We start from the raw sequence: 13,172 nt of genomic DNA on the forward strand, positions 1-13,172 counted from the left end.
GCCAAGGGACCAGAGGGCTGACCAGGCAAATGGATGGTCAACAGCTGATGTCTTAACTAAGTGGCGTCCTAGGACAACAGCCAATTAGCCTGGAGACGCTTAAATTACTCCTGACTTATTCCATAAGCATACACAATGACCTCCTCTCTCCTAATAAGTGGTCAGTAATAGCTGATTTTGCCTACAAAACCTAACTAAAGAAGTAGGATTCTAGGAAATAATATAAGAAGAATAGTCTATTGTTTCCTCTAGGTTCAGAGAGATTCCTAAAAGTGACCAAGGATTCCTATGCACCAAATGTTTAACAGGGATTTTTCTCTGGAAGATAGAATCCCTGGTGGCTTTCACTTTCTATGTTCTTTATTTCTTATTATGTTTGAATATTTTTCACAATTATTATGCATTGGGTATGAAAACGATCTTTTTAAAGGTCCTAATAAAGTATAGTCAGTGGTTCACTGGCTAAACTTCAAAGAGTTTTTACTATTACTTTCCCTATCTGAAAAATGGACTTAAATCCAACTCATCTCAAAGTCTTCTCCCTAATGGAAGGAAATAGGAAAAGTTTTCAAAATAAATTCATGTCTTAACAGGCCCAAGGGCGATGGAAAGTGGAAGAGTAATTGACTCTTTAGAAATCAACTGTTTCAAACAGGGCCACCGGGCATGGGGGTGGCAGTGTTGGCAACAGACAGGAAAAGGTCATGTATATGGATGTGCTGTAAAAACTGAAAGAACAGCATAGGTCACTGCCATTATTCAGCAGCATGTGTGGCTATTGAAAGAGGTTGGTGTTTCACTGACTTTCACGGTCAGTATTATGACCTACAACTACGAAACAAACCTATCAGTAGGATATAAAGTAAAAAATGTCAGGGCTTGTGGGCAGTATGATTGACCTATTCATTCATTTTGTTATTCAATAAACATTTTACCCAGAACGTATTAGGTACTTAATGGCAACACAAACTAATAATACAGGGACTTAGTTTCAACAGTAGAGGTTGATTTGGGCTGAACTCATCCTTTCTTAGTGTTATCATGGGTTAGTGGTGCAGTATGAAGCCGAAGTATAGTTAAAGGTAAAAGTATAAATGCACCAGAAATCAGGAGACCTGGGTTCTGGACCAGGCTCTATGACCTTGGGCAAAACCATATCTAGGACACAGTTATATCATCTGTAACTAAAATGAAGACAATAAAATCTACTTTTCACTGGACTATTGTGAGGTTTAACTTCAATTAGGTGTGTCACAATATATATTTCTTAACAGAACATGGTACATAGATGTTCAAAATATATAACATTCTCTTGACTTGCACAAACCATCACACAGTAGCATGGACTTTACAAACCTAGCCATATAGTACATTTAAGCTCAAAAAGGATATATATATATAGTCAATGTCTGTTTCTAGATGCTTTATACGTTAGTGTGTTGCTCACTCATTACAGTTTGATTCTTTGAGCACTTTGCTAAATCACAGCCCCAAGAAGGGGAAGGAAGAAGGAAGGGGCTCTGCCCACTGGCTGTGAAGAAGCAGAGAGGACGCATGGAAATGGCAGCTCTTTGTCTCGGCACCAAGGCTGTCTTCCTCTCTCCTTCTCAGTTGGATGACCACATGATTTATCATTCTAACTGGGACACTTCTGAGAGTGAAAAACTGTTTCAGTAAAAGGAAGATTTAAGTCCCCCCTCACCTTTCAGGCTTACTTTTTGTGACCTTTGTTGTCAACTTTAAAACTACGTCTGATATTCTAATAGGGAAGCAATTGTACAATAAGATTTTATCCAAGTAATCAATCTAAAATCCTATATTTTTTAAAGGCATGCAAAAAGGCTACTTAACTAAAGTTTGATAAATATATATTAATTTTGGAGAGGATTTGAGGATAAAATAATTGTATTTTTATTATTATAATATATGCTTGAGAATGGGGTCAGCAAACTGTTCTGTAAAGGGGCAGAGTAAATGTTTTAGGTTTTGTGGGCCATATGGTCTCTGTCACAACCAAGAGGTTCTGCCCTTATAATGCAGAAACGTCACAAAAAACACACAACAGAGTGGGTGTGGCGGTCTTCCAGTAAAAGTTCATTTACAATAATTGGTTGTGAACTGGATTTGGCTTTGGGCAACAGTTTGCCCACCCCTGCTTTAAACAATAGTTCCGCATGGATCAGGAAAATTTTAAAAGTCTGTAATTAGCTCGACTTCTAACGTTCTATTTTGCTAAGGAATTATGTTTAAAAAAAAAGAAAAGCCATTGCCTGGTATCTTTATCTCTTCGAATTTTAAATAGCAAAGGCTAGAAAAAGCACACATTCAGAAAATGTGGCTTTATGGAAATTTACCCACCACACAGTCCTTATGAAAAAAATTTTTCCTTAGCTCAGTGAAAACTTTGTCATGAATATGTTCAGGTTAAGAGATGGTCATTTGAGTTGCCTTTGGAGATCACTGGGGGAGGTACAGTAGAAAGAGCTTGGTAACTGTAATGAAAAGATCTGGATTTGGATAAGGTTGGGGGAGTTCTAAGCAAGGAGGGATGAGCGGATCTCGAACAGTCCTTTAATGGGACAACACTCTCACAGAGTACTTTCCCTGTCCCGAATCACTGCTGCAAACACAAACTCCAATACTGGGTAACCCCAGAACTCACCGGCTGCCACTGCGCAGGGTACCAGGCTGGGGGGCAGTTGAAGCGGTTGCAAGCTTGCACCGTGTTGGGCTTGGGCTGGTGACACAGCTCGTCAGCCAGGATTACTGTTTCATTCATCTCTCTGGAAAGTAGGTGGGAGCAGGAGACATCTCTGGTCTGCAGGCCAACCCCACAGGTGAGACTACATGGACTCCACTTGCCAATTTCCCACCTGGGAAGAAATCAGAGCCAGAGAGGAAGAGGACACCCTGAGCACTTGTGTAGAGAACAGTTCCCATGACGTCAAACGTTACCTAATGGAGTAAAAACACCTACCTGGGTATTTGGGAAGTTCTAGCACAAGATTGGCTAGGAATTCTATCCCAAACTTAGAACCCATCCTTTCCCTTCATGCTCTAGAATTCATTCAGAGTAAACAAAGAGGGTGATAAAATGGAACCTCCAATTTTTACCCACAAAATCACCAAGAATGGTCACAACCATGTCTCTATTGATGAAACATATAAGCTTCATCAAAATAAGAGGGTATGTTAGATAAGATATAAGTTGAGCGCATAAAGGCTTTGGTTACCACATACTGAATAGCGGGTCTAGAAGAAAGCTTTCTGCTCATCTCTCTAGCCCCCATTCTTAGCAAGACTGAAAAATCTGTGCTTGTTTTTCTTTGGCTTCAAAATGAAAGGTTGCCGGTTCCAACTTCCTTCAAGCTTCCATCATAGCATAGAAACGTCTCGGTCTTATGTATGAATATCATTACTGCCTGGGACTGGAGAATGTAACAAAAGTGAGAGTTGCTAAATAGATTACTCTTCTTGAGGAGGAATAAGTGGAGAGAACAGCTTATTACCTAGAAGAGGAAGTCAAACACACAGATGAGTTAAGTGCATGAATTGGTCATTCCAAATGGCCAAGTCTTGACAAGTACATTTACAGTGACCTAAGGGCCTGTAAAAACAGTCTCACTGCATTTCCCTGTTGATGCAGCCTCCAAAGTGGGAATAATAAAGAAACACCTCAGTTGCTTGGGCTTGGAGTGAGAAGTGTTCTTTATGATCAGTTTTAGAAAGTTCTGTTTACAGCATGAGACACAAAGATTCTACAAACAGGAGTTAGCCAAGAAAAGCATGGCAAGTAGATCCTTCAGTAGCTAGGCCTGCCTAGCTTTTGTAGCCAGCCCTGAAAATTGGTTTAAAAGTCTCTGGTTTTAATGTTTTTCATCAGGCTGTAAAAATGAGTGTAGCTTTCTCAATCTTTTCAATTACTCTGATAGGTAATTACCTTTCCAACCCCTATTTCCACAACCTCCTTTCCTACCCTATATTTAAGCCATATCTGTAATGAAGTACTTTGTTATTCTTGATTCATGCCCCCTGGTTTTCTAGCTCTGTCTTTACTGAAGCTGTTACTCCTAATTTGGAATACTTTTGGTCTTTCCCTTGCCCCTCTAAATTTCTTCCATTTCTATATATCCAAATTTAACCCATATTTAAAGGATTGTATCCACATCTGCTCCAGACACTGAACATTTTCTCAGTTGTATTACAGTTATTCAGTCTGTCAAGGACCCTACTAGAATATACACCTCTTGAAGGCAAGGTCCGTGTCTGAGTCGGTTTTGTATCTCTCGCAGGGTTCTTCATAGCTAATGTATATGGTTAATGTCTATGGTTAATACTTTTTTTTTTTAGATAGTTAATGTATACGTTTACTACTAGATAGTTAATGTATATGGTTAATATTTTTTTTTAAATAAATGAGCAAATGGAAGGGACCTACCATCATCATGAGCACCTTACACACATTATCTCATTTAATTACTTCCAGAACACGGAGTTGGGCTCTACTGTTTTTCCCTATTTTAAAGTTGAAGGAATCTGAGAATCCAAGAGGCTGCTTGCCCAAATACCCATAATTAGTAAGTAAGGATTCAAACTTGGGTGTGTCTGGCTCCAAAGCCTTTGTACCTTCTATTATACAATATCATCTTATCTCCGGAAAATACCTTGAGAACTGTCCTACAAACATTCATAAAATTTTAAATGAATAAAAGAGGAGAGGCTGGGTTGAATATATTTCTTTTAGATCCTTGTATGAATGTCTATAAACTTATTTTTAGATCCCTAGCTTGGGTAAATTCCAAGCTTCAAAATGTTGTGGGCTATTGGTTTTAAAAATATGTCCACACCAATGAGGCAGAACGGATGCTATGTGACTTCCAAGGCTAAATCAGAAAAAGGATGTAGCTTCCACTTGGCTCTCTCTCTCTGATTGCTCACTCTAGGGGAGGGCATGAGGACCCTGAGACAAGCTGGAGGAAAGTCCACATGCAAAGGAACTGGGGCTGCTCACCAACAGTCAGCACCAACTTGCCAATGACATGGGTGAGCTACCTTGAAAGCAGCTCTGCTGGACCACGTCTGGCCTTCAGATGATTTCAACCTCATGAGACACCCTGAGCCAGAACTGCCTTTCCAAGTTGCTCCCAGATTTCTCATTCATTAAACTGTGAGAGGTAATAAATGTTTATTTTTGTTGTGAACTCCTAGGTTTTGGAGAAATTCATTATGCAATAATAGACAACTAATACAAGTATATATTCTCTCCCCAAAACTTGCATATGTTCATCAAAAGACATATACGAGAAGGTTCAAAGAAGCACTATTCCTAATAGCTCAGCTGGGGAACAACCTAAATGTCCATCAACAGTTGACCGGATAGATAATTATGATATATTCACACAAACCTTGATAGAACGATGAAAATAAACTACTACAACAACAAGCAACATGGCTGAATCTCACAAACATAAAACTGAGTGAACAAAACCACAACTGCAAAATCCATAGTGTGATTTCATTTACATAAAGCTCAAAAACCAAAACTAATCTACAACGTTAGAAGTGAGGGTGGTGGTTACCCTTGGTGGGTAGTAACTAGAAGTAGAGTACGGTGGGGGGAGGGGGAGGGTTTCTGGGATGTTATCTTGATCTGGGCGCTGGATCTGCGCTCTCGGTGTGAAAAATCACCAGGCCATACGTGCAGAATTTGTGCACTTTTCTCTATATTTGTCATGCTTCAAAAAAGGATGTTTTCCTCCCTCCCCCCTCCCACTTTCAAGAGAAACACTAAAATATTGTGGATGTAAGACAGAATCCAACAACTACACCCAATGCTGATGACCACGCTATGGATGTCTCATAAAGGAGCCGCTTACACAGCGAGTGCTGGCGCAAGGCTGAAACTTGCCCTAATTTAGTCCCTACACCGTGGCTGCCCCCTACTCCTGCCCTCACCTCTGGCAGAAACTCAGTCACTGGGATCTTGAAGCAGAGGCATCTGGCAGCCATGAGGCCACTTCAGTGCTGCTGGAAAAACTCACAAAACAGACATATCTGCTTACTCATGATAAAGGTACATGGCTTTCTCAAGGGAAGGAGGGCAGTGGAAGCTATCTGTGTATTAAGCACTTTGCTGATTCTGGCTCAAACTATTTTAATCAATTTAGGCCAAACGAGGGAAAACAGAGAGATGCCCCCGCTGCTCCTCGCCTGCATAAGGGCTTCGATTGTGAGTGCTGGGTCCTGCTGGCTGCCGACAGCTGCCTCCCTGTATTCTGTGCCTTTGGCTGTTGCTGAGGGAGGGACTGTAGGCTGGTGGGACCCAGCCTGTGGGCAGGATTAGCTGTAGCTGGCAGCCTGGGAGACACTGACAGGCCTTCCCTGGGATTCTGGGTTCTGGCTTCTCATAAGCCCAGTGCTGAGGAAGACAGGGGCTCTGGACATCAGAGGGCGAGGGCATTTGTGCTTCTTCCCCTACTCTGTCTGGTTGACTTTAACTCATCTCTTCATCTTCACTGAAAATGTTACTTTCTCAGGGAGGAAGCCCTCAACTGGGTAAAAGTTTCCTCTATGATACGGTTCCACGAATACTCTCCATTTGGAAATTCTCAACACACTTGGTTTTTTCTTCTGTTATATTGTGGTAAGAACACGTACCATGAGACCTACTCTCTTAACAAAATTTTAAGTGTGCAATACAGTATTGCTGTCTCTAGGTACAGTGTTGTACAGCAAATCTCTAACACTCATCTTGCTTAACTGAAATTTTATGCCTGTTGATCGTAACTCTCCATTTCCCCCTCTCCTGAGCTCCTGGCAACCACCATTCCACTCTTTGATTCTATGAATTTGACTATTTTAGATACCTCATATAAGTGGTATCATGTAGTATTTGTCCTTCTGTGACTGGTTTATTTAACTTAGCATAAAGTCTTTAAGGTTCATCCATATTGTTACACATTGCAAAATTTCCCTCCTTTCTAAGACTGAATAATATTCCATTGAAAGTATACATCACATCTTTATCTATTCATCTGCCCATGGGCATTTAAGCTGTTTCCACATCTTGGAAACAGCTACTGAGAACAGTGAGTGCTACAATGAATCTGAGAATGCTAGTATCCCTTCAAGGTCCTGATTTCAATTCTTTTGGATAAATATCGAGAAGTGGCATTGCAGGATCATGTGATAGTTATATTTTTAATTTTTGGAGGAACCACTATACTGTTTTCCACAGTGGCTGCACCATTTTGTACTTCCCCCAACAGTGTGCAAGGGTTCCAATTTCTCTACATTCTTGCCAACACTTGTAGTCTTTGGTTTTTTGATGATAGCCATCCTGACGGGTCTGAGATGATATCTCATTGTAGTTTTCATTTGCATTTCCCTGATGATCAGTGACACTGAGCATTTTTCGTATACCCGTTGGCCATTTGTATGTCTTCTTTAGAACGCACCTGTAATCTGAGTATCCTGCTTGACTATTACCTTGATGAGAGCATGAGGCTATGTCTGTTTTGGTTTACTGCTCGTTATGGGTTTAGTTGCATCCTCACAAAAGATATGTTGGAGTCCTAACCCCCAGTACCTCAGAATGTGACCTCATTTGGAAGTAGGGTCATGGTGGATGTAATCACTTAAGATGAGGTCATCCTAGAGTAGGGTAGGTCCTTAATCCAACATGACAGGTACCTCATAAGAAGAGAGAGAGACACCCAGGGAGAATGCCATGTCATGACAGAGACAAAGATGACAGTGATGTATTTACAAGCCAAGGAATGTCGAGGATTGCCGGTAAACTCCAGAAGCTAGAAGAGGCAAGGAAGGATTCTCCTTCACACGTTTCAGGCACCATGGCTCTGCTGACATCATAATTTTGGACTTGACTTTTGCCTCCAGAACTTTGAGAGAATAAATTTCTGTTGTTTTAAGTCACCCCATTTGTAGTAAATACTTTGTTATGGCAGTAGGAAACCAAACTGCGACCTCAGTGCCTAGCACAGTGCCTGGAACATAGCAGATGCTCAGGAAGGACGAGGGGACTCAAGCTGAGCGGAACCCCAGTGACCTGTGTGTGCCCCTTTGGATTCATCACTTGCCTGGTCAACATCTCAGCTGTGTCCTCTGAACAACCACCCACCCCAATTTCAAGGTCCCCAAAGCTCTGAACACCAGTAGGTTTTCTTCAGTGTGGTGCAAACTATCTGGTAACAAAGCCGGACCTGGACTGACATGATGCCTTGACAGGCCACATCTCACTTGATGTAAATATTTATACATTTTACTGCAGTAATAGTAGCCTGTTGTATTATGGTGTTTTTCTCCCCAGAACTCACTACAGATATTATACACTTAATGTCTTAGTAATCCTAACATGTTTCTAAAATGCCCCAAATTCTGGATTCCAAAACACATCTGCTCCAATGGTTTTGGCTAAAGGATCTGTGGTCCTGTATACAGAGAAGAGTAAACATGATCACTATGATTTCTTTTAGCTTCTAGGCTTCAGGTGTTGGCTTCATGGTTGGGCTCATGGCCAAAATGTTAGGGAGACTGGTTCCCCCCGAATTCTCTTTCTATACTGTTTTCTTTCTGCTGAACCCTTCTTCTCCACATTCCTGTTTCTTTCTGCCAAAACCTGCTTGCAGGGAAGGCACTAGGAGTCGAGAGATCACAGTGATGCCCTGTAGCTTCAGGCTGGACCTTGCCAAGCTCCTGCAATTGACTCCTGACCAAGGGCAGGCAGGAGACAGGTTACCTCCCACCCCGCAAGGCTGGAATTAGGCTTCCTGCCCTCTGCCCAGCATCATGTGTCCTTGGGTTGGCCTGTCATTATAATTGGATTTTAGATTTTAGGCTTGGTTTCCTGATTTCCCCTTTGTTTTTCTGATGGTGCTGGAGTTCTGCCCAAAGTCTGACTTATTGGAACGTGGTCTTGTCACCCTGCCTGTATCTGGCCATTTCTTGGCCTTGGGCAGAGCAGAGAGACCCTTCGCCGTGAGCCATAAGCCATGAGGTGACCACAACATATCCAGCTGATGTCACGTATTATGGCCAATAACAATAATAATACTAACATTACCAGTGTTTACAATGAGCCAGGTACTGTGCTAGTTGCTTTAAATGAGTTGCCTCCTTTAATCCTCTCCACAGCCCTGTGAGAGAGGTACTGTGATTATTTGCATTTTAACAACAAGGAGTTGAGGTCTGAAGAAGTTAAATGATTAATTAGTCATGGCCTAGAATGCCTCCTGCCAGGCCTCACACTGATGTCAATGCCACCTGCATCACATCAAAGTCTCCCATGACTTGGACATGGGGGTGCTGAGAATGGGGCTGCTCCCTGTGACAGAGGCCAGCACTGCGGATTTTAGAAGCCCCAGCTCTGCATTATCCCAGCAGGACTCAGGGCTAAGCTCCCCCAAGATGTGGGATACATATCTGAACTTATGTATTACCTGCATCAACTCTATGAAGATGGTACTATCAGTTCTCCCATTTTATAGGGCAATACAACAGAGGTTCTGACCAGCTGAGCAACTTGTCCAAACTCACACAGCTAGTAAACAAGGGAATCAGGATTCAAACCCAGGCAGCCAGGCTACGGCTTCTGAGGGCCAGGATGATGAAGGCAGCAGTACAAACTAGATCTGAGATGCAAATTCTAGGATCCCTGGTGCTCACAACTTCAGAAAATGACAAATGACAAAATGACAGATCTATTCCTCAGTAATGGAAGCAACCACCACTGAAGCAGCCCAGGGTCATGAACAGTTGTTTTTCAGTGAAGCAGCAGTGGGACTTGGCAGCTGAAGGGCAAAGGCAGAGTGTGCTTTCCCCCACACGCATGTTTGTTTTTTTGTGAAGGTGGCTGTCAGAGGTAATTTGGGCAATCAAGGACCCATGGTGGTTGCAGCTTCTTAGCCGCTGGTGTTTGTATTAGCTACACAAAAGGAGGACTTTTTGCCTTCCTTTAGACAAGGGCTCATTATGTGAGTTGCCAAGGGTTTGCTCCCCTACTCTTTCAGAGAGGCCTCCAGCAACTCACTGTTTGCTGCTGGTATAAATGCACATAATTTCTAACGCCGACTCTCCCCACCGCAAGCGATTATCTTAAGAACCTCCTCTTACCTTGGCTTTTGCAGCAAAGTAGGGTTTGTTTCTCCACTCAAAATTTTAAAATGCAGTTTTTATTGGGAGGCAAAATAACACTATAAATTTCAGTTATTTGTTAGATGCATTCTTTATACTTGTGTGTAATCCTCCAACTTGACATTTCTGCCCAACATTTCTACCTTGTGATTTTTTTTTTAAGGTTCCCCCCAAAATATTTGTTTCCTTTACAATGCCTCTGAGGTCAGGAGGTAGATAGCAATCCGGCAATAATAAATCAGATACCATGGAGCGTGGCCAGCTCTAGAAATCCTAAGGTAGGGCCAAGAGAATCCTCCCTTCACCAGGGACACTATGACCCTGTCCCACTTTAAGGTTCTTGGACGATTATTAGTGGCTCCTCATTTATCTCCACATCTTCCAGTTTCCAATCTATCCATAGCCTGAAGCTTCCAAAATGTCAGTCTGAAATGTGAATCTGCTCACTTGACTTCCTCTGATTATAAACTTCCACTGGAGTCCGAGCTGGGCTTTCAGGGGAGGGGGGCCAGGGTGTCCAGGGCTCAGTTTTGGTCCAGTGCACCCAGAGAGGGCGAGGTGGTGCTGCCTGTCTGGAGCTGAACTTTCTCACTGGCTTTTCCTCCTTCCTTCCCTCTTCTGCTTTGCAGGACCGAACTGTAGCCTGAGGCTTGGTGGGGAGTGGTCCATGGGCATGTGACAGAGCTCACCGTGGGCAAGGATAACTGGGAACCAAACATTCAGGAAGGACTGAACAAATACATAAATACAGGAAGGAGAATGGGAGCCAGATTTCTTACTGTCACAGAGGAGTTACAGATACAGAAAGTGGGAAGACTAGAATAAACCTGATAAAATTAGATTGGTACTGAAAACTGTGAACTCATGATATTTAATAGACAGATACCTAGATAGACAAAGATATATCAATAGATATACATGAGTGTATACAAATATACAGATGTATGTTTACAATATTTCCTAGCCCTCTCTGCTAACAGGTCTCGAAGCAATGACCTCTAGGTCTCCTAGTAGTATCAAACATATCAAGGGCCCAGATCTTGGTTTCTAAATATCATTCTTCACTAAGGAACCAGTTCCTGTAAAAAGGGCTCTGGGGCAGGGGCTGAGAAAATGAAAAGTGAGCCTGGAATATCTTGTACCAGGAAACTGGGAAGTACTCAAAGAATGATGGGGTATAAATCACAGGGGCCAGTTTGAAGGGGCTCTCACTGCCCACGTCTGAGACAATTTGCCAGTAATGAAATTTAACTCTCTAAGTAGAATATAAATTCATAAGTAAATAAATAAGAGAAATCTCTACCCAACAGTAGAATGCCTACTAATAAACTAGAAGGAATGATAGAGTTTAGAAAGTCACCATTTGTCAACAATAACAACAACGATAATAACACTTGATTCAGGCAAGAATCATCAATGAATATTGACACTGGTGGGTGAAAGATTGGTGAGGAATAGGGTATTCACTTAGCCTTAGATTATCTACATAAAATACTTGTTACTTGCTATAAATATGATCAACATACTTATTAATTTTATGGTGGAAAACCTGGCCGACATCATCTTAACCAAGTCATAAGAGTTGCCATCATCAGTAACGAATGGAATGGAACACCTTTCATCATCTCCTGACACAATGCACTAAGAAGGACACGGCATACTTCTGCAGCGCTTTTGTCAAATTTCAAAAATCAAGAGGGAACATCAAACAAACCCAAACTGAGGGACATTTTACAAAGTAACTGGCCTGTACTCTTCAAAAATGTCCAGGATATGAAAGACAAGAAGAGCCTGTCCCAGATGGGAGACATCTAAGAAGAAATGGCAGCCAAACACAAGACCCTAGATTGGATTTGGGGCCTATAAAGGGCATTGCTGGGGCAACAGGCAACATGTGAATGGAGTCTGTGCATGAGATGGTGACACTGAATTCATGTCGTTTCTTGATTGATGGTTAGTTGCACCGTGGTTATTTATGACAACATTCTTGTTTCTAGGTAATAAACACTGAAGTGTTAAGATGCATGTGGGGTATATACCTAAAATTATTCCCAAATGGTCCCAAAATGTTAACAACTATAGAACTGAGGGGATGAGTATAAGGGAGATCTGTGTATTATTCTGGCAACTTCTTTAAAAACTGAAATTATTTCAAAATAAAGCTTATAAAAAAACATCCACTGGCTCCCTGTTACCCACAGGCCAATGGTCAAATCCTTGGCTCGCCTGCAATGTGCCTCCCAAAGAAGTTTGAGTGTATCTTTCTGGTGTAATCTCTGGTCACCCCATACTCAGCTTTGCTGAGTACCCAGCAGAAGAGGACTGCTCTTCTCTGGCTGGCAGATGCCTTTCCCTCTCAGGTTGGATCTCGAACATCACCTTCCTCTCTGAACACTTTTCCGATGCCCCTCCCACAAGGCAGAGCTAGACCTTTCCCTCTCCAGCACGCTACTGTGTCTTTCCTTCTAGTGGCATCCTTTTCTTCCCTCAGGCTCATCTTCACCACACCGTAGTTATTTGTCTACTTATTTCTCTCTCTCACTAGACCCTAATGGCCCTGACTTATTCAACATAATATCTCCAGGACCTACTCCAGTGCCGGCACAACAAGGATGCCCAGGGTGGCATCATGGCCTAACGAAGGAGACCTTTGGCTCTGGAATTGGATTCTCTGTGAATGAACCGTGCTCTGCCACTCTCTAATTGCATAACCTTGGGCAAGTTACTAAACGGTTTACTCATATTTAAAATAGGAATAATAGCAATACTCCTTTCAAAGTGTTGTTAGGAGGTTTAAGTAAAAACATCTATGTAAAAGGCATAAGCACAGTGCCTGGCACAGATGAAGGGCTCTGTAAACATTAGCTAATATGAACTGTTCCTACTGGTTGCTCAGTAAATATTTGTTAAATGCGTGGATAATGATTGTGAAGATAGAGTTTAACGAATAGAGTGAGAATTCTTCCCAGAGTGAGTCAGTCAAAGTACCATAGGTTACAGAGACTGAGGAAAAGGACATT

At 42.0% G+C, this 13,172-nt stretch overlaps 1 protein-coding gene across 2 annotated transcripts in view; it reads right to left on the reverse strand.

The window, feature by feature from the left end:
* ADAMTSL1 (ADAMTS like 1) overlaps positions 1-13,172 on the reverse strand; it is a 1,026,618-nt gene that overhangs the window by 184,231 nt on the left and 829,215 nt on the right. For both annotated transcript variants that reach the window (XM_036856350.1, XM_036856351.1), the window contains one exon: positions 2,663-2,873. In XM_036856350.1, coding sequence (XP_036712245.1) covers positions 2,663-2,873 — 211 coding nt within the window. The remainder of the gene's footprint in view (positions 1-2,662; positions 2,874-13,172) is intronic.

The sequence above is a fragment of the Balaenoptera musculus genome, chromosome 6 (assembly GCF_009873245.2).
Source record: "Balaenoptera musculus isolate JJ_BM4_2016_0621 chromosome 6, mBalMus1.pri.v3, whole genome shotgun sequence".
Classification (NCBI taxonomy): Eukaryota; Metazoa; Chordata; class Mammalia; order Artiodactyla; family Balaenopteridae; genus Balaenoptera; species Balaenoptera musculus.